Raw genomic sequence first — 20,670 nt, forward strand, 5'->3', positions numbered from 1 at the left:
ACATCAGCTGTTGGTTACTATGTTTCTCGAACAGAGCAACCTTGAGTCTTCTGATAGCATATCCATGAATCTGTAATCGTTTTGTAGAGGTGGGGAATTTCAAAATACTCTTATAGGTGGAAAATGCCCAAAATCCGTAGGAGACACTTCACAGCAGGGGCTTGACACTGAAGCCAGAACATCGCTGTTCTTGCCAGAGACTGTCCGAGATTGATTCTATTTATTTTAGCTTCCTTATTATCAATTGAGGTTTTGTCATGCCCTCAATACTGTTGCTCTCCTTTCTTTTAAGGTAGATGTTTGGATGTTTGAATGTGACATGCATCCATTGCACATGGAATAGTGGCAATTTTATTGTGTTTATTTTGTATCCATCTTTAGTAGGACGTTAGAGTTCCCTTTGCTGTGTTTAGGTATCTGTTTCAGGAAGGGGCTTGCTTGTTGTGGGAGTGCTATGTAATGTTGCTATTTGTCTTACTAGGTGGCAGAACAGCGAAGGATAACAAATGCAAACTCCAGCATTTTGGACAAGCTAGTGGATTTTTGTTCCTCTGATGTAACTGGCTCTCGAAACTCTAGGGGGCAGGTGGACAGCGAACATGGTCACGCATCAGAGTCTCTTCAGATTGATGCATCACCAGCCAGGTGGTGAGCCATCTTTTTCTTGGTTCTCAGGACTTTATTTTTGTTGTTGACTGAGACACTTTATAAAGGGGGTCTTTGGGTAAGTGTTGCTGAATAATTGGCGGGGCCACATCCAGAGAAGACTACTGAGTTGCTATGGGGCAACATTACATGCATGTTGTTACACACTGCCCATATATTGCTCGGAGTTGAGGGAGCATTACATGTGAGCATATGTTTGCATTTTCTTATCGTCTTGCTTTACCTACATGTAGCCTGGAAACAAAGTATGTGTGGCTACTGCACAGTAGCTCTTTACTAATTTATTCTTCTCTGTTGTAGGGTTGATACAAGTGAGCAGAGCAATTCTATTCCTGGTTGTCTACCTGCAGCAAAGCGGCTTGGAATAACTGAGGACCTCAATCAATCGCCTGCGTGCGATGAGTAATGAAGAGGGAGTGAAAGAGCTCAGATTTTTTATTTAGAAATGATGAATCAAGGATTGCTTCTATCTGGGCATATGTCAACAATACCAATTTACACTTTTTTGAAGTAAATTAGCAGTCACTACGCCTTTGCACCACAAGATGATATGTTTTTTGACTAGACAGACATATGCAGCTCAGTGTTTGGGAAACTTGTCCCTCAGCTCTGCCCTTGTGTACTTTGGATTTAAATGCTGTTTGAGAGCATGAGGAACGGAGACAATCTGCGTAAAATTAAAGAGAGTCAATGTGAAAACGTGAATTTAAGTTCACTTCTTGTCTCTTCTTAGACATGTAAGATAAGCACATAAGGAACTGTGTATGGCGAGAAAATTGAACGCAACATATGCTAGACTTCAGTCTTTAGTGTATTTTTAAAGGACAAAATTTGAAAATTCGAGGCTAGTTTGGAGGGTCACTTTGATGAAATCAGCTAAATTTGTAACATTTTAGTGTGAAAACCTTTTGAGAACCCTAAATTTTTCACTAAAAACCTGGAGATTTCCAACGCTCTCCTTTCTTCCATTGGTTGCTAAAAAAGTTGTTGGTTGTGCACTCATGAGATCACTCGTTTGGGACTTTGTTGTAGTGAATGGCAACATGTGAATTTGAGGCCCACTAGGGTGGAGGTGCCAATAATGGGACACACTCCACCCATACGTCACAGGGGCAAGCATTAGGAAGTGGATAGCACAAATTGACATGGCCCATTTGATTGGCAGGTTTCGAGCTCAATACTAATTTACCATCTGTTTTTGCATTGAATTTTGTCAAAATTCATTCATCTCTTGTGTGTCATAGTAGTGAAGTTGGCAACTTTTGGTGGAAGATCTCATTGCCGTGCATTTTCTCAACCCCAAGATGCTCAAATCTATGAACACAGCTCGTCGCAACTTATTGTTCGCAAGTTGGGGGGTTTTCCTTATGGCTTCGATAAAATTAAAAGGCTATACCTAATTCGAAGATTTCTTCATTAATGAAAATGATAAGCTAGTCTATATCACCCAGCAACAAGCAATGATGAAGCATGTAGATTTGCAAGAGTATTAGCTAAATGTGAGAAGGACGAATACAACATTGAGAGAGAGAGAGAGAGAGTAAGTATACAGACATTTTAAAGAGAAAAAAATACCAAACACAAAATAGAAGAGAAGAGAAACACAAATATACCAATGTGAAGTCAACCACCTCTTCATATGGAAACAAAAGGTCTTTTCACTATGTCTTGACTTTTCACTTTCACCTGTCTTTTGATTTCACCCACACTTAATATGTTTTGAAAGATCTTTTATTTTTTTGAGATTGGGAAGACCCAATGACACGTCTCGCAATCTTTTAATCAGCTATCCACGATGAAGCTAGTAGATATATAGGTTAGTAAATTTTAAAAATGTCACTAACGTGGCCTTTTCAAAAGCCTCCTCTCATGCAAACACACCCCACCTATCTCCTACTGTTCGTGACGAGGGTGCAACGACAACAGCATACGGCTGAGAGAGAGAGAGAGAGAGAGAGAGAGAGCTTGTTGTGTTGGCTTGCTGCAAGTGCAGTACAATGGTGTGTGTGTGTGTGTGGGTGTATGTGTGTGTGTGTGTGTGTGTGTGTGTGTGTGTGTGAGAGAGAGAGAGAGAGAGAGAGAGAGAGAGAGAGAGAGATGCGCGATAGAAACTTTCTAGGACAGTTGTGTGTGTGTGTGTGTGCGTGTGTGTGTGTGTGTGAGAGAGAGAGAGAGAGAGAGAGAGAGATGCGCGATAGAAACTTTCTAGTTTAATAAATTTCACCTTCAAATTTAAAACCAAAGGATCTTGGCAGATTTCTACTAAAACAAATAACATAAGATATGGGTGCCCTATTTGCAACATGATGATTTATTTTTTGAAGTTTTCATGTGGGAAGACTTTGACAATTAAATTGGTTGTAATATATGTAGAACCCATTGGAAAATATATAGTAGAAAGTCGATTGGCACTAGTTGTTTGTAGTGTTAGTTGTTCATTGACAAGTCCATTTTCTTTGCAATGTTTAGCTTTGTCTTTAATGCAGTTTGCTTGCCTTATTGTTGGCCACATTCAACGAGAGCTAATTCTTCCATGCCTCCTTGTGGGAATTGACATTGTGTATATGTCCAATCATGGTATTCTCAATACTTGCAAACAACCAATGAGTTAACAGACAATTATGATATTCTTCACATTGACAAAAACCAACACATGATCTTATCCTTTGTACCTACTTCCAATCTTTGAAGGCTTTGACTTGTTGAGGAGTTGATTTCTCTTCAGCAACAATGGTGCATCTTCTTTTCACCTTCAATGTACTCTTAATAACCCTTACCATTTGTGAAATTTGGCATTTTGAACTTCCGAGTATAGATGTTGTTTTTGTCCAACTTCTCACTAACAATAGCATTTATTTCATCATTGTTGGACATGTTTGTAAAAAATATGAAATCTGCAAAAAACTTGTAGTGGAAATAGCTTATATCTATCACCATGTATGACCACAATGTGTGCATACACTTGAAACATCATCATTGTGTAGTAGCAGCGGTGAAAGCTATGGAATCAATGGAGCTTTTTGCAAGACCAAAATGGGAGATTTGTATAATCTCGAATCTCTACGTTCATGTATGTTATGCGCTCTAGCTTCACTATGGAGGTTGAAATGCGTCTAATATCGAAATTTGGGAAGGCTATAACTTCTACTAATCAACTCCAAATTTTTCAGAGTTTTTGGATTTAAAACTTACTTTGTGAGATCTTTCCAATGAAATATCAGTTGATGAGATTTTAATGAAGCCTTCATGGACTTCATCAGGTTGTCCACTTTGCACAAGAGAGAAAGGATCAACCATCCTTATAGAACTGCTTTGAGAGTCGAAACTTTCCCTAATTGGTGTGTATATTACCATTTGGCAAATTTTTCATCCCATGCGCATTCGATGAGGCACGGATTCTATTTTGGGAAATAGATTTGGTAGTGGACATAGTTTGCACAATGTAGTACATGGTTGGTGTGCTTGAAATAGGCTTCTGCGTTTCCATGAGCAATAATTTTTGGGCGTAATTTGCAATCTTTGCGGACCTCTCGAGTTCCTTGAGCCATCTCACTGCATCATGCCAATTCTGTTTGCTCCACATTTGCACCACTTGCTTCGTTTGTTTGTATTCATTTACTCTCTTTTCCGTCGAAGAAACCACTGCTTGCACACACCCATGTAACCCTCGCTTTGCACGCGCATGCGTACGCACACTCTCCACTCATTACCTCTCATACCTCCTCCCCCTTGTCCCTTTCACCCCTCTTGTACACACTCATCCACTTGCACAATTACATTTACTTCCATATACTTTGTCACTTGAAATTTGGAAAAAAAATTGTGTGTTCTTTCATTTGTGGAAAAATAAATAAATAATGGGAAAATTACCAAATACCCCTCTACTTTGTGGAAATTCCCAAATACCTTTGTATTTTTTTTGGTTGGACTGTTCAAGAGTTTCTAATCTTTACTCCTTTTTGGCAATTGAGATCCGTTTTTTAGTGCTTAGCGTGTAATTTGTCACAAAAAATAATGAAGCAATTCTATTTTAAGCATCTTGTATGATAGACAATCAGTCTTCTTATGAAAATATGGAAAAATTTATTTTTGGAGAAATTTACTCTCACAACCAAGGATATTTTGGGAATTTTGGAAAATTTGAAGGGCATTTTGGGAATTTACGACAAAGTACTAGGGGTATTATGGGAATTTCCACAAATTAGAGGGGTATTTTGGTAATTTTCCACAAAGGAGGAGGAGAGGGGAGGCGATGAGGGAGGGAGGGATCGGAGAGAGGAGGGGGGAGGAAGGACGAGGAGAGGGAGGAGAGAGAGAGAGAGAGAGATGACAAATAGAAAACAATTCTAGTTAATAAATTTCACTTTCAAATTAAAAACCAAAGGATCTTGGCAGATTCGCGCTAAAACAAATAACATAAGATGTTCGCAACATGCTTGATGATTTATTTTTTGAATTTTTCATGTGGGAAGACTTTGACAATTAAATTGGTTGTAAATTTATGTAGAACCCAGTGGAAAATATATAGTAGAAAGTCGATTGGCACTAGTTGTTTGCAGTGTAAGTTGTTCATTGACAAGTCCATTTTCTTTGCAATGTTTAGCTTTGTCTTTAATACAGTTTGCCACATCCAACGAGAGCTAATTCTTCCATGCCTCCTTGTGAGAATCAACATTGTGTATATGTCCAATCATGGTATTCTCAATACTTGGAGACAACCAATAAATTAACAAACAATTATGATATTCTTCACATTGACAGAAACAGACACATGATCTTTTCCTTTGTACCTACTTCCAATCTTTGAAGGCTTTGACTTGTTGAGGGTTTCTCTTCGGCGACAATGGTGCATCTTCTTGTTCACCTTCAATGTACTCTTAATAACCCTTACCAATTGTGAAATTTGGCATTTTAAAATTCCGATATAGATGTTGTTTTTGTCCAACTTCTCACTAACAATAGCATTCATTTCATCATTATTGGACATGTTTGTAAAAAATATGAAATCTGCCCAAAACTTGTAGTGGAATAAAAATAGCTTAGATCTATCACCATGTATGACCACAATGTGTGCATACTCTTGAAACATCATTATTGTGTAGGAGCGGTGAAAGCTATGGAATCAATGGAGCTTTTTGCAAGACTGAAATGGGAGATTTGTATAATCTCGAATCTCTACGTTCATGTATGTTATGCGTTCTAGCTTCTCTAGGGAGGTTGAAATGCGTCTAATACTAAAATTTGGCATAACTGAGCTGCACGATCCCACATAAATTGTTGCAATCGGAGATTATTATGGACATCTTTCAAGAATTGTGGGGTTGAGTGTAGTACCACCGCATGAGAAAGTAGAAGTATGGAAGGCGTCTAAAACTTCCTGTTATAAATAATCTTTACCATGTAATTTTTGCAAATGCAGTGTTGTATGTTTTAGTTTGGTCTCATCATGAGTTGCAAATTGTATGAGCATCACAATTAGCAAGCTTACATGATTAATTGTGATTATTGTGCTCACTAATTTTGGGTGCTTAAATATTGCTTATGCAACCCTAAGTACAAAACTCATTTTGTAAGATATGAGTAAGATATGAGGTCATTTTGTGAAGAAGAAATAAACTTGGAGCTTTGCTATGATGCCCATCTCTTTCTTCTTCACCACTAATCTAATTTTTACTCACTAACTATGCTAAAGTGAGTGTTGCTTGTATTTTTTTGAGTGTGTGCATGTTTCTACTCACATTCTATGCTTGAGCATTCTTACTTTCTCTTGTTATGCATCCCGTAGTCACTTTTTTCAAGCACGTGTGTGAGAGCAAGTAGAAGTGTATGCATTGTAAAACTAAGGCTTTGCATGCTTTTTAGTTAGCTCCATGTGTCTATGCTTGTTGAAAGAGGTGTGTGGGAGGAATGGTAGGAGAATGCATATCCATATATCTTTATGTGTGTGTGTGTGTTTTTTTTTTTTTTTTTTGGGGGGGGGGGGGGAGGGAGATAAGAGGCATAGAGGAAAAGAGGCAAGAGATTGGCTCTTCCATGACTTCTCTCTTTGAACTTTTAATCTTTTCCCTCACATTTCAACGTGGTGGGAAGGCTATAACGTCTACTAATCAACTCCAAATTTTTCAGAGTTTTTGGATTTAAAACTTACTTTGTGAGATCTTTCCAATGAAATGTCACTTTATGGGATTTTAATGAAGTCTTCATGGAATTTATTGGGTTGTCCACTTTGCACAAGAGAGAAATGATCAACCATCCTTATAGAACTGCTTTGAGAGTTAATTGGTGTGTCTATTACCATTTTGGTAAATTTTTCATCCCATGGGCATTCGGTGACACACGGATTCTATTTTGGGAAAAAGATTTGGTAGTGGACATAGTTTGCACATTTAGTACATGGTTGTTGTGCTTTAAATAGGCTTTTGGATTTCCATGAGCAATAATTTTTGGGTGTAATTTGCAATCTTTGCGGAGCTCCCGGGTTGCTTGAGGCATCCCATTGCATCATGCCGATCCAGTTCGGTCCACATTTGCACCACTTGCTTCGTTTGTTTGCATTCATTTACTCTCATTTTCGTTGAAGAAACCACTATTTGCACACACCCATGTAACCCTCCCTTTGCACGCGCATGCATACGTACACTCTCCACTCATTACCTCTCATACCTCCTCCCCCTTGTCCCTTTCACCCCTCTTGCACACACTCATCCACTTGCACACTTACATTTACTTTGATATACTTCGTTACTTGAAATTTGGAAAAAATTGTGTGTTCTTTCATTTGTGGAAAAATAAATAAATAATGGAAAAATTACCAAAATACCCCTCTACTTTGTGGAAATTCCCAGGATACCCTTGTATTTATTTTGGTTGGATTGTTCAAGAGTTTCTAATCTTCGCTCTTTTTTGGCAATTGAGATCCGTTTTTGTGTGCTTAGCATGTAATTTGTCACAAAAAATAATGAAGCAATTCATCCCCAAAGCCTACATAACTAGCTTGAATTCTATTTTTAGCATCTTGTATGATAGACAATCAATCTTCTTATGAAAATATGAAAAAATTTATTTTGGAGAAATTTACTCTCACAACTAGGGATATTTTGGAATTTTGGAAAATCTAAAGAGCATTTTGGAAATTTACGACAAAATACTAAGGTTATTTTGGGAATTTCCACAAATTAGAGGGGTATTTTGGTAATTTCCCCATAAATTATTATAGTTGTATGTCTTTTCAGAGTGTGTAAGAGATGATGGGTTATGCTTTTAGAAGAAAGGCTTTCAAATATTAAAATAAAGATCGCTTTTTTGGACTGTTGAAACGGTAAATGCCTTTCAATTCGAGGAGCTAAAAAATAGTGGAGTAAACCCGTCTTCCAAATGGAAGACAAGAAGAGAATAAAGAGAGAGAGAGAGAGAGAGAGAGAGAGAGAGAGAGAGAGAGAGAGAGAGAGGCGGGGGGGGGGGGGGGGGGGGGGGGGGGGGGGGGGGCCTTACAGATGCAAGTTATGGGCTTCTTTGCTGCAATTTGTTTGAAGGATGGAGGAAAGGTAAGTAGAACATTAGTTGGATACCTATTTACAGTATCCTATAGTCAATGCAGTTCTATATACTACACTTCGGCCAGTAGGTTGATGAATTTTTTTCATGACTTGTGTAATAAAGAAAATTTACCATACATGTAGCTCTGCAATTTTTTTTTTCCAATAGCCCCTAACTAAAAACGTGAACATGAATTTGCTTGCCTATTTTCTTTGATAGCCCCTAACTAAAAACCTAAACATGAACTTGATTGCCTATATCAATAGGTTATATCAGCATGTTGCATAATGCTATCATGTGTCTCATGGTCTTGTTAGGCATATGGAATATCCAACAATCAATGCATGAAACCTCGATTCCAACCCTCTCTTCGCATTTGTTGATAACGGTCCATTGCTTCTTGGACAAACCCTTGCTCCACATTTGCTAAAAATACGCCATTGCTTCTTATCCCTTTCCCTCTTATTGATCATATCTTGCAAGTAATGCATTCCAAGACTACATCCCAAACAAGAAGCACATAAACCGGCTTGTGCTTTCAATAGGAAACCATGTTTAACATATATACATGCCAACTAGAGCTCAAGAAAACAGAATGTCTCTTTACAAGTGTCCATGACCAAAAATTTCAGTCTTTTCTTCAAGATTCAAGCATAGGTTTGCATCTAATAAAGAGAAGCCGTCCCTTCAGCAGCTTTCTCTTGTTGAATGTATCCCCCAGTCAATGTATTCCAAGACCTCATATCCCAACAACTAGGAAGCTCATAAAAAACTTTCTATGCTTTCATCTAGAGTCAAACCCTCGATTCACCTTCACTGAAAATAGCTCATTGTTCTTGGTCCATCCTTGATAGGCATATCTTGCAGTAGATGACTTCCAAGAGATCACATCCCAAATAGAAAGATCATTAAACAATTTTTGTTCTTTCCAAACCAAACCAAATTTGACATGTATGCCACCCAAGGGTTTGAATTCAAAACATCTCATGTATGAACTTGTTGCCTCACATCACAAATTTGTTTGCCGATGTCAACATCTTATAAATACCGCATGCATTGTTTGCAGCTTGAGAGAAGCCCTTGCTCCATTTTTTATGAAACAGTCTATCACTTTTCCACCTTATCCTTGTTTTGAATAGGGAGCTCGTCATGAATTCAAGAACATCTTCAAAAAGCAAGTTAATTGAGCTGCACTTTGTGTGTGTGTGTGTGTGTGTGTGTGTGTGTGTGTGTGTGTGTGTGAGAGAGAGAGAGAGAGTGTTAATCGACGGGCCAGTGAAGAACCTTTGTTATAGAGAGAGCAAGAGAGCCATAGTGTAGTTGGATACCTGGTGGAGGAAGCCTCTCTTTGTCCTCTCGAAGAGCCACTTGCCTTTGAAGTAACGTTTGTTTCTCTAGTGATGCTTGCTTGGAGTTCTTCTAGTGGACACTTTTCTCGGTGCATGTAAAAGCCACTCTTCCCTCGATGGTCTTCCAAAAATGGTTTTGGGCTTTTGGAATTCTCCCGCCTTCCCCTTAAAGGGTTTTGCGATTTTCTTCATGATCCTTTTCCATTTTCAAGCTTTCCCTTAGGCAATCTTTACGTTTTGCCCTGGAAGTTGGTGATATCACCTTAGAGATACATCAGTTCTCCTATGATTACTTTTAGGCCTCTTTCTCATTCAAACACTTTTGTGTTCTTTCTTGTGTATATGATCTCTTCCTTATCTTGAGGTTTCCACTTGTAAATTAATCCCAAAGATTTACAAAAAGAAAGTGTGGGTGTGTGCGCGCACTTGTGTGTGTGTGTGTCTCTCTCTCTCCAATTGCCATATTACTTTCACAAAGATCCATTTATTTGGGCCATCTTTTCTTTCACTTACATCTATATAAACACAAGATGGAGCCTTGCCACGTGTCAACATCGTTCATACGTAGGTGATTGCAATGCTCTCTTTGTATCCCAATCAACAATCAAAGTTTCGTCACCCTTTTCTTCCTAGACACATAGAAAATTAGACAAACCCTAAACCCTAAAAGATAGAGATAATGCAACAAAGTTTGAATGTCACATTGAATATTAGCTTCTTCCTAGTCAGCTTTGGTGCATGCTTGGTCGTTGTGTACCTCAGGCTTGGCTAGGGGTGCCATAGGATATTTGATTTGACTTTGCAATAATTACTAACTCATTTGCGAACAAAACTAGCATCAATGCGAACTCGAATTGCTGCCTTTCTGCAGTTACTACTCGTACTATACAAATGTAATTTTCTATGTTTCCCATGGCACACCTCTTAGGATCCTCAATCAATTGCCCCTCACCATCATCGTGATATTTACAAAGAAAATCCAACCAAGCACCATGCACTAAGAGAGAAAAAATTGTTAAGGCTCATGATAAATTAGAGGTATCTAAGTTAAGTTGAGATATATATGTGGGGTGCAATAGGTGAAACTACCGTACACAACATCGGAGCTTGCACAAAACTGCACTCTATAATTTTTGTTGTAGTTACACGTAGGAGGATGGCTATGGCAACTTCCACTCGAAGGAAACTCTTCACCCTTGGGATTATTTTGTTTCACCTAGCTCATCACATTGCCCTAAGGTATAAGATATGCACAACGATACATGTGGTGGCAAGCTAGGAGATCGCCGCAGAGGGCCGGCTGGTGGAGGAGGAGGGGCTTGAGGAGGTCACGATCAATCTGGTGGTGGCCATTGTTGGGGTAAAGGCGTTGTGTCTTTGCTCGGCGTCTGATGTCCAGAGTCCGCCCGGCCACCCACTGCGCACTGACTACTTACCCTTATTCTTGTATATATACATCAATATGGAGCTCCCCACTTCTTGGAAGTTGCTCCATCCACACTACAGTGAACTTTTGTTCTTCACTTCCTTGCACCGCACCACGCACTATTTCAACTGGTATGAGAGCCACGACGATTGGCAACGATGGTCCCTCGGCGGTGACGGAACTTGGTGCTTGGTGGCGTCAGATCGGAGGTGGTTCGGCATGGATCTGGCAAGGATCAGTGGCATCGGGAGGAGATCTGGCGGATCTTGGAGCTCTACTTCCCCACCTGCATGTATAGCCCTCTCAAAAGAAGCATGGAATCTTGAGAGGCGTCGAAGGATCTTTGTAGGGAACCGAGCAAGGCAACTGTGAGCTTGCAAGGTTTTGAGAAGCGGTGCTTGACTTCTCCACCCGCATGTATAGCCCTCCCAAGAGAAGCTTGGAATCTTGAGAGGCATCAAAGGATCTCGGTAGCTACTCTGGAGTTTCGAGATGGCAGGTTGAGAGGAAATATCTACAAAATTAGAGAATTGGGTAAGTACTAGAGAGAAAGCTACCAGGGGAAAATCGAGCAGATTTGCAAGGCTTGGAAGAGACGAGGAATCAAGGGGCATCTTGCAAGGTAGAGCAACGAGGGCATCGTTAAATCGAATAGCCTGAAGCTTGCAGAGCTTGGGGAAAATCGAGCAGTAGAGGTTGGAAGTTATGCAACCAAGCATTGGGGAGTACCATGTAGTCAATCGAAGGCAGCCATCACGTTGTGCATCGAGCAAGAGCTTGAATCGAGTTGCAGAGCTGACGGCAGCAACTGACAGTAGTAGAGTTTGTGAGCAAGAAATCGGCCACAACAGAGAATTACAAGCAGTAAAAGGCTTGAAGGCAAAGCATTCTGTAGCGCTGTTCAACAAGCGGGTGTGCAAGCAACACGAGCAGCACCTTTTTTTTTTGCTTGAAAATGAGCAGGGAAATTGGGCAGCCCTGCAGCGTTGAAAATTCAGAAAATTGGAAGCTAGCAGCGCTCATGAAAGACAAAGGCAAAGCAAAACTTGAGAGTGACCACATGCACACACACACACACGCGCGCGTTGCTTTTATTTTTTGAAAGTGGGTCTGCAATTTGAAAACAAGCCAGCAGAGAATCGAACAAAGCAAATGATCAAAATAGAAGTGTGTGTAAGGGTGTGTCCCCAACACAATTCTGGCTACATAGACAGCAGAGAGCTTGGAAGCTCTCTTGATCATGGTGTTTTTCAGCTAGCACACGGGCAAGTAAGCCCCGGTATCACCCGACATTTTCTTGACGTCCTCGTCAACGATGCTTCCTACCGGCTTTTATAGCGACTTGGCGGCTAAGGCTTCAATGACCTCGACGTGATCTTCTCAGCATCATTCCGGCTCGGCATTGGCTTCGACACCGACTTGGCAATTTGGCTAGCAACTTCCATTCGGCGGAAGAAGGCGGCATCGACATGTACTTCTCGGCCTCGAGCGAGAGCGTGAGAGAGTGGTTTGGCTCTCCTCCAGTGTAGCCTCGCCATCGGCTACCCTCCCACGCTCATCCTCAGTGGGTTTGCTCTGACGTCTTTTCCCAGGCATCTTAGCTTTTATTTAGCGATTTTGGCTTCGATAGCTCCCTTTTCCCTCCTTCGGCCACACATACCGACACATACAGCTCTGAGACGGACCATTTTGAAGTGGATTATTCTCAAGCGCGCTCGGCTCTTGAATGACGTTTATGACCATAAGCAGCTCGATGTACTTTGTGTCTAGTTTTCGGTCAACAAGCTTTCCGACCGATGAGTTAGTGTGTGCCAAATTTCATGCATTTTTTGCGCGTTCTTCCTAGTGCAGACTATGTGCACAGTTAGTGCTCATATATGACTATGTGGGTCATTACATAGTGCTTTCTAGCACAACTTTGTGCAATTTATACTATGTATGCATATGCAGATACAATGTGAGTTATATATAACTTGCAGGTGGCAGATTCATAGGTTTACGGGTATTTTTGGAGCGGTCGTCCATAGAGTCATTCGTTCAGGAGTGAGCTAGTTTGCCTGGTTTTTGGCAAGTTATGTATACTATATGTAGATTTGTTTACTAAGACAATAAGTGTCTACTCATGCTTTATGCGGTTTTGGTGAGATTTTTGAGTTCTATTTCAGGGAAAACTCAATTAGATTTTTTCCAAATTCTCATCATATTTTGCGTGTATCTGCAATTTACTCTCTGATGGTTTAGTAGTTGAGTATGACTCCCACTTTGATAGGTTTTGTCAGCTTGGACACAGTTTAATGTTCTTGTATCCACTCTCGCAGGAGTGAGAGGCAGTCACAACCATTACATGTTTTTTGCAAATCTTTGTAGGCAGTTTTCTTGTGGGATGCGTTTTGAGTGTGTTTGCTCACTACTTCCATATATGGTTATGCGCTTTATGCTCAGTCGAGCTGTTTGTCCCAAATTGGTCCACTTGGTTTAGTGATGTTGTTTGTGCCTGCAGATTGTAAAGCTATTTTATGCATATGTGAGCATCGGTCTTGATGGGATTGATCATGATTTTCATGATTGTGTAGTGGTTGAGTGATTTCTTACTTTGTTGGCAGTTTGGCATGGTTTATGGTTGTTGAGTTTTTACTTAGTTTACACAGGAGACTCTGCCATATTTCTCCAAGGATGTCTCACCATAGCTTTTGGCAGACATGTGTGATAATTCAAAGTTGACAATGATGATTTGTGAGAGACGACGGTCTTGTAGTTGTCGATATTTGCAATGTTGGCATTGTGGTTACACATGGTACATTAGGCACCGCTATTTCAGATATATGAGGTAGCAGCAGAGATGTATATGTGATGCAAACGAGTTTTTGCCACATGCTAGAGCGGTGGCTTCATACTCCAATGAAGATAATGGCATGTTTACCTTTAGTATTCCTCCTACTTACATGTCTTTGAGAGGTGGCACTTCTCCCCATTTGTTGCTAGATGAGGATGCATTTTTTCACATCACACCACATCGTAAGTGGTTTAGCAATTTCTCTAGTGGGAGCTTTGGTTGTGTACTCTTGTCCGATGGTTCGGCGTTTGACATTGCAGGTACAGGAGATGTTTGCTTGTCGTTTCCTAGTGGTGCATCCTATACGCTATGAAATATGCACTATGTTCCTCAGCTGAGATAGAATTTGATCTCAATGAGACAATTAGCAGACTATGGGTGTCACCAAGGGAGCCCACAATGGCTTGGTCTACCCTATGCATGCATTAGAGGTACGAGAAGACACGGTCTTGGTTTTGTTACTAGCATGTGTTGAGCAAGAGATGATACGTGTCTCCTTTGCGAGTGAGCTCCACCATGCTCATGAGACAAAGCATTTACATGTGCAAGACATTCCAATAGACTTTGCAGAGGTAGAGCTGAAGCGGGATTACTCTAGTGAGACAAATCAGGTGTTGTCAGAGTTTGTGCAAACAAAGGTAAAGCGGGTTTGCTCTCTAGAGACACAAGAAAAGGATGACACCTATGGAGTTCTTTGATATGCTTATATTAGAGGCTGATGAGTTGATGCCAAGACACACAATTCCACCTATGGATGAGAGGACGTAGCTATTCTAGTGTCAACAATGAGACATATATGTGATGAGGAGTCATGATGATGTAGTGTATGTAGATATCAATGAGGAGGCTAGTACATCCAAGTTTGTGCACATTTTATCAATGTTCAGGCATCTCATGTGTCATAATAATCAATATCTAATTCTCCTAAATGATTTTCTCATATTAAACTGATCATTTAACTGTGGGGAAGTGCCAGGGGAGAAAAGGCTAGAATATTGGTTAAGCTAGCAGACCGGCCACATTAGGGATCCAATGGAGGGAAAATAGAGATCCAAAGAGGGGGCCATCTGCAAAAGAGCCATGTGCAAAAATGGGCTAAAAAGACCCTAAGGTTCAGCCCATTAAGACTTCCAAAATGCTAAGGTTCCAAAATTCAAAGGTTGTGTCCAAAGGGTTAAAGCTTAGGGGGGGATTGGATGCTTTGTGTGCTCTCCAAAGTCAACACACATCCCTACACATGAGGGGGCGAGCCCTAAAGGTAGGGTATGAGAGAGAAAGCCACACACACACACACACACACACACACAAGTCCCCTTTACACAAAGGGAATGAGGGACACATGTCAGCTCCCTAGGCCAGATGCCCACTAGGTATGTCCAATTTCTATTGGATGGCCCTTGAAGTGGACCAATGAGAATTAGGCTAGAGTAAATTTAGCCTAATTAATTTTAAAACACATAATAAAAAGAACCAATGAAAATTAAGTCTCCTGGATGATTATTGGACAGCCTGAAAAGGGGTCCAATAGGAATTGAGCAGCCCAATGGGCTACTTAATTCCTATTGGTCAGAATGGGGAAAGGTCCAATGGGGATTTAATTCATTTAAATCAATTAAGTTTAATTGATTAAGCTCTCACAAAAGGGGAAAGGGAGACACATGTCAGAAGGCTATCACTTATGCTGCTTAATAGCCATTGGCTGAGCTTGGCATTGTCCAATAGGGAGCCTGCAAGAGCAAATAGCAAGGGGCCTCGCCCAAGAGAGAGAGGGGGACTGATTTTTGCAAGGATTATCACACACACACTCACACAATCTCATGTGTGAAGAAAGAGAAGACTATCTCTTCCCAAGCTTTAATGGAGAACTCATCACCTACTCCAAGCTTGTGAGATAGAAGCCTACATTAGCACACTCTTGGCATGTGGATGCAAATCCAACCAAGAGCCAAGTTTCAATGCATGCTCATCACCTCTACCAAGCTAATTACTAAGCTAAGCTATGCTAATATGAGTGATTATGTGAGGAGATGTACATCTTTCTCGTAAGATACTCCTTCTTCCTCTCAATCTACTCTCATACCCTGCTAGCTCTCACCATCTTCGAAGGTGTGTGAGGTCTTGGGTCTGAGAACGTGGATAATTCAAGTTGTGTTTGCTAAGTGTTTTGCTTAGTGCATGAAGCTTTCATCTTCATTGCACTAGGTAGTCTTGAAGGAACACAAAGAATTGTATTGTACAATGTCTCTCTTGATGGGAGAAACCATAATACAAAGCCTTTTGGAGGGGGGACCGGCTCCATGCAAATCCGGTCCTCAACTGTTGTCATTAGCTTAATTTCTCTCTCTTTTGAAAGTATTGTTGATGCTATCTAACTAGGTGTTATGCTTTTTGTTGCTCTCTCCACCCAAGCACTCTTGTAATTCTCATTAGGAATCTATTCTAATGAAATGCCCACTATGTTCATGCTCATTTCCGCTACACACAAGTTATAAGGCCATTAAATGTTACATCATGTATGATCTACTAGTGTCAAGGTTCACGACCTAGCAGTTGCAGTGGGAGCATTTGCAGCAAGGATTGTTAGTCGTACGGTGACTAACACTAACATGATGTATTGTGGAGTTATGCAGACCATACAAAATTGTTTGCAAGATTTGAATGTAGGCTCTAGACTAGATACGCATGCTCGCCTATCACTAGAGCCAATACGGCTACATGTAGACCGACATAGCAAGCTAGTGGGCATAGGTTGAGAGAGTCTCTCACATGTTTTCCCATAGAGACACAAGTTAGGAGATTTTTTTCAAAGTCCAAGTCATCAGCAGCATATTCTCAATCACCAAAAAGGCAAGATAGACCTTTACATACCTGCATCCACAATAAAGACAAACAACCACTCGGTTAGTGCCTGAACAACATTGCAGGTGAATGGGCCTACCAATTGTTATCCATGTACATTTCACAATAAAAGAAGATAGAACTATTGAAAGTAAAAAACATAATTTTTGCAGAAATTTTATAGTCTGACACGAAGTCCCATCTTATGCTATGTTAGCCGAAACCATTCAGAAGTTAGTAGAGGTTTTTTCAGGCTAAATTCTTAGTAGCAATAGTATAATGTATCTGCAACCCACGTATTATGATGAAATCCTAAATCTTCTAAGATTAGGTTATGTACTGTAATTGTGAGAGCATTATGCTAGTGCCTATTTCTGCCGATAGAAACCAGCATACTTTAATTTTTTTTAAATCTGAATGAGCACACTTGTACCCCGTACCAAAGGTAAAGGCATGTATTGGCCAGTCATGCCCGACAATTTCCCTCGTGATTCGCCACAACCCAGCATACTTACCTTCTGAGAATATTCCATGCCAACCTTTGTGATAACTTATCGACAAGCCATCACCCAAAGATCATCTATAACAGTAAAGTATGGTTTCTAGAGCAAATCAATACCTCTATGCAGGCTGCCCATGTTCAAACCACTATGAAAATTGCATGCTGTAAATGCACCAAAAACAAGGTATGTTTCTCATCCTATGAATGTTAAGAACCAACTGTTCATAGCCATTCATCACATGAAGTCCCAAAGCATTAGTAAAACCAAATTTTTTGAGCAACTCAGTATCACTACGCTTACTACTAGTATTTAAATCATCATGATGCTACAAGTTCCCAGCTCGTATTCATGCCGATGCATACTACAAAAAAAATTCCCCAATATATCATGCAAACATATACATGCCAGTGCACGAGTTTAAAAACTCGACCATATACATAGTGCCTCCAAATCTAGGTATCATCACTTCCATACTGGTAACAATGTACTCATACCTGGAGTAATATTACAGAAGCAAAGCCATCAGATAGTGCATAGTGATATGGGATAATATCCCTGCAGCTTTTTTATGTCCATTCGGGTCCTTCACAAAGCAGCCCACTAACTACCATTACAGCTATTAGACCAACAATCAATAGTTTTCATAAGTGTTACACTGTCAACAGGGCATATCAGTATTGCTACCCAACGTAGTACACGATTACACAGCACAATAGATCTTAACAGTTTAAAAATCAAAAAACTTTAATAGACACCAACCTCAACAAATCCGAACTCGACAATTGCATTGCTCTTTTCCATAATGCAAAGTGCTACGCTACTCTAACTCAACATCAAGTGCTCTCTCTCACAATAACTCTAGACACTAAGTGAGTACTTTCACAAGTACTCACCTCCTCCTTAAGTAGTGGGCGTTGGGTGGCATGTGTGTACAGCTTGCATTGCAGTTTGTTGCATTCCGGGTCCTACACGCCATTCGGCGACATTCAATCCAGAGCTATAATTGTTCGTCTACGAAGTCTGCACCATGAAGGTTAGGTGAATGAGCATCGTGTTATGCTAAAAGTGGTATTAGGGTCAAGATTGCAATATTAAAATGAACCTCTAGGGTGGATACCCACGCCGACCACAAAAAACAAAGAGGAATACCAATTGTGCCCTAGCCAGATAATAATTCTTGGTAAATCCCACCTTCGAGTAACAAATCTCCATATTTTGGTTGAGTCGGTCATTAGAGAACCCTGGGTTTATCTATTTTCGGGATTTTTGATCATGTGAATGCAATTTTTTACACTAAGTCCAATTAGTCGGTGGAGAAACTCCCCCTGTTGAGGAAGGCAATCAACACTTTTTTTATAAAAAAAACCAATGTAGTAAAAAGGATATGTAAGTAAATGTGTGTGTGTGTGTGTGTGTACACACACACACACACACACACACACACGCACATATATATATATATACACGCACACACACACACATATATCAATCTTTCTCTATTTTTGTCTCTTTATGCCTATCCTTTCTCTTTGTGATGCAAAATAGAGGGCATTTACCAATCACATTTCTCTCTCCCATTGTATTACCCTCCCCCCATTGTATTACCCTACCCCACCCCCATAGATGTCGGCAATGCTAAAACTTTAGGTCAAAATTTGATGCATTTGCCGGTTGTTACACTAAAACTTGTGGAGCCCAAAGATAAAAAGGGCCCAATTATAATTAAAAGGATCCAAAATAATCTGACATGTACAGGTCTTCTTGATTTTAATTGCCTTAACAAAACAAAACTTAGTGTCCTCTTGCTAAAATTCTAAAGTCCCATAAATTAAAGCAATATCCATGTAATTCTTTAAAAGATTACCAAAATATGCAAGATTTGTGAAAATTCCCAACATACCCTCGAAATTTCGAGCTTTCATAATATGTATATTTTTATATGGTCATAAATATTCTATAAATTACATGTATGGTTCAAAAAGTGAATTTTCTTGATGTGAGATTGTGAATATTTGAAACTAGGCTACGTCAGCTGCATGCCCATTTCTCAAGATTGATGCTAGCAATCCCACTTTCCGAGATGCTCTCACTATAAGGACTACCCACCATGGCAAAGGTGTCCCAGTATGGCACTGTTCTCCCTTTGTGACTTAACGTTCAAAAGCTACCTACTTAATATATGGACTTTAGCCTACTTATGAATGAATCCAAATTACACAATTAGAGTATTTGGGAAAAACCATTTTCTCAACCATAAACAGTTCCTTCTATGATGGCTCCAAGAAGAAAATTTGAAAAATAGATCTTTTTTCAACCATTTTTATATTAAATTTCTATAAATCCAGGTGGGATTTTTTCTTTTGCTCTTGGTTCAAATTTCCATTTTTGAATTTTAAAGTCGCGCGACTATAAGTTGAGAGACACTTTTCTCAAACATTTAGGTCTCCCCAAACTCAAGAAAATAAAAATTCTTTCAAAACATATCAAGTGCATAAGTGAAGGGTGAGTTTAGGGAATGAAAAGAAAGGTGAAGGTGAAAAGTCAAAAGACAAATGAAGGTGGTAAATAGGTGTTTTTTCTTCTCTTTCATTTTTCCTTAAGCGTTTTCTTCGCTTCTCTCTCTCTCTCTCTCTCTCTCTCTCTCAATGTTGCATCCGTCTTTTATAGGTAGCATTGATCAGATATACATGTTTCGTCATTTCTCATGGCTACGTGTTATAGACTAGCGCATCATTTTTGTTGTTATTGTCTCTAGAGAATCTTTGAATTAGGAATACCTTTTATTTTTTTTTAAATGTAACAATTTTGGTTTTCTCACCTTCAAATTTAAAATTTACAAAGAAATCTCAAAACCTTGTAGGTGGAATTACACTAAACCTAGGTTTCTTTCAAGCAATGATTGATTCTCAAGGCTAAGTGGCAGCAAGGGGGCAAACCTTTCTGAACGCTATCTTAGGTATTTGCAAGACTCCCACATTATGTTTTGGGGATTTTCGTAGGAAGATTGGTACTCCCTTGCTAGAAGATGTTTAGAACGAGGGCTTGCCAAAACATTTTTCTTAACCAAAGGAAATAAGGGCGTAGTTAAAACTCTTTGAGCTTGTTGGAATTAGGGTTGCAGCAAAACACACACAACTTGGAAAATACGAAGGAAGCTCAAGGCACACAATAGAGAGTGTATTACTTAGTGTGCTATGGAAAGATAGATAGCCCTAGAATGAATGGCCGTATATACAATACACGAGGGAAAAACCTCCTATTGAGGGAAAAAATTCCCCAATGGTCCTAAGTGTGTTCACACACATCACTACCACATTTATATGGTAATAAATCCCCCCTGGAGTGATGCGGTGAACAAGAGCTGGCACATGAGTAAAGGGAAGTGCCATGCACTGAGGGGAGTAAGCCCAAAGCTTTGAACTTCTCACGAGACAATGCCTTTGTGAAAAGATCTGCAAGGTTGTCATGTGTTGGCACATAAGCCAAGTTGATCTCTCATACTAAGAGCCTCTCCTTGAC

The 20,670-nt window shown here is 39.9% G+C and overlaps 1 protein-coding gene across 2 annotated transcripts in view; it reads left to right on the forward strand.

Moving 5' to 3' along the window:
* Positions 1-1,381, forward strand: part of LOC147458679 (MADS-box transcription factor 23-like) — a 60,974-nt gene extending 59,593 nt beyond the window's left edge. The window contains exons 7-8 of one of the 2 annotated variants that reach the window (XM_086510123.1): positions 482-648; positions 967-1,381. In XM_086510123.1, coding sequence (XP_086366249.1) covers positions 482-648; positions 967-1,072 — 273 coding nt within the window. In that variant the 3' untranslated portion in view covers positions 1,073-1,381. The remainder of the gene's footprint in view (positions 1-481; positions 649-966) is intronic. The other variant, XM_086510124.1, reaches the window with a different exon arrangement.
* The last annotated feature ends 19,289 nt before the right edge of the window (positions 1,382-20,670 follow it).

This window comes from Adiantum capillus-veneris, chromosome 4, assembly GCF_014529385.1.
Source record: "Adiantum capillus-veneris isolate H3 chromosome 4, ASM1452938v2, whole genome shotgun sequence".
In the NCBI taxonomy this organism is placed as follows: Eukaryota; Viridiplantae; Streptophyta; class Polypodiopsida; order Polypodiales; family Pteridaceae; genus Adiantum; species Adiantum capillus-veneris.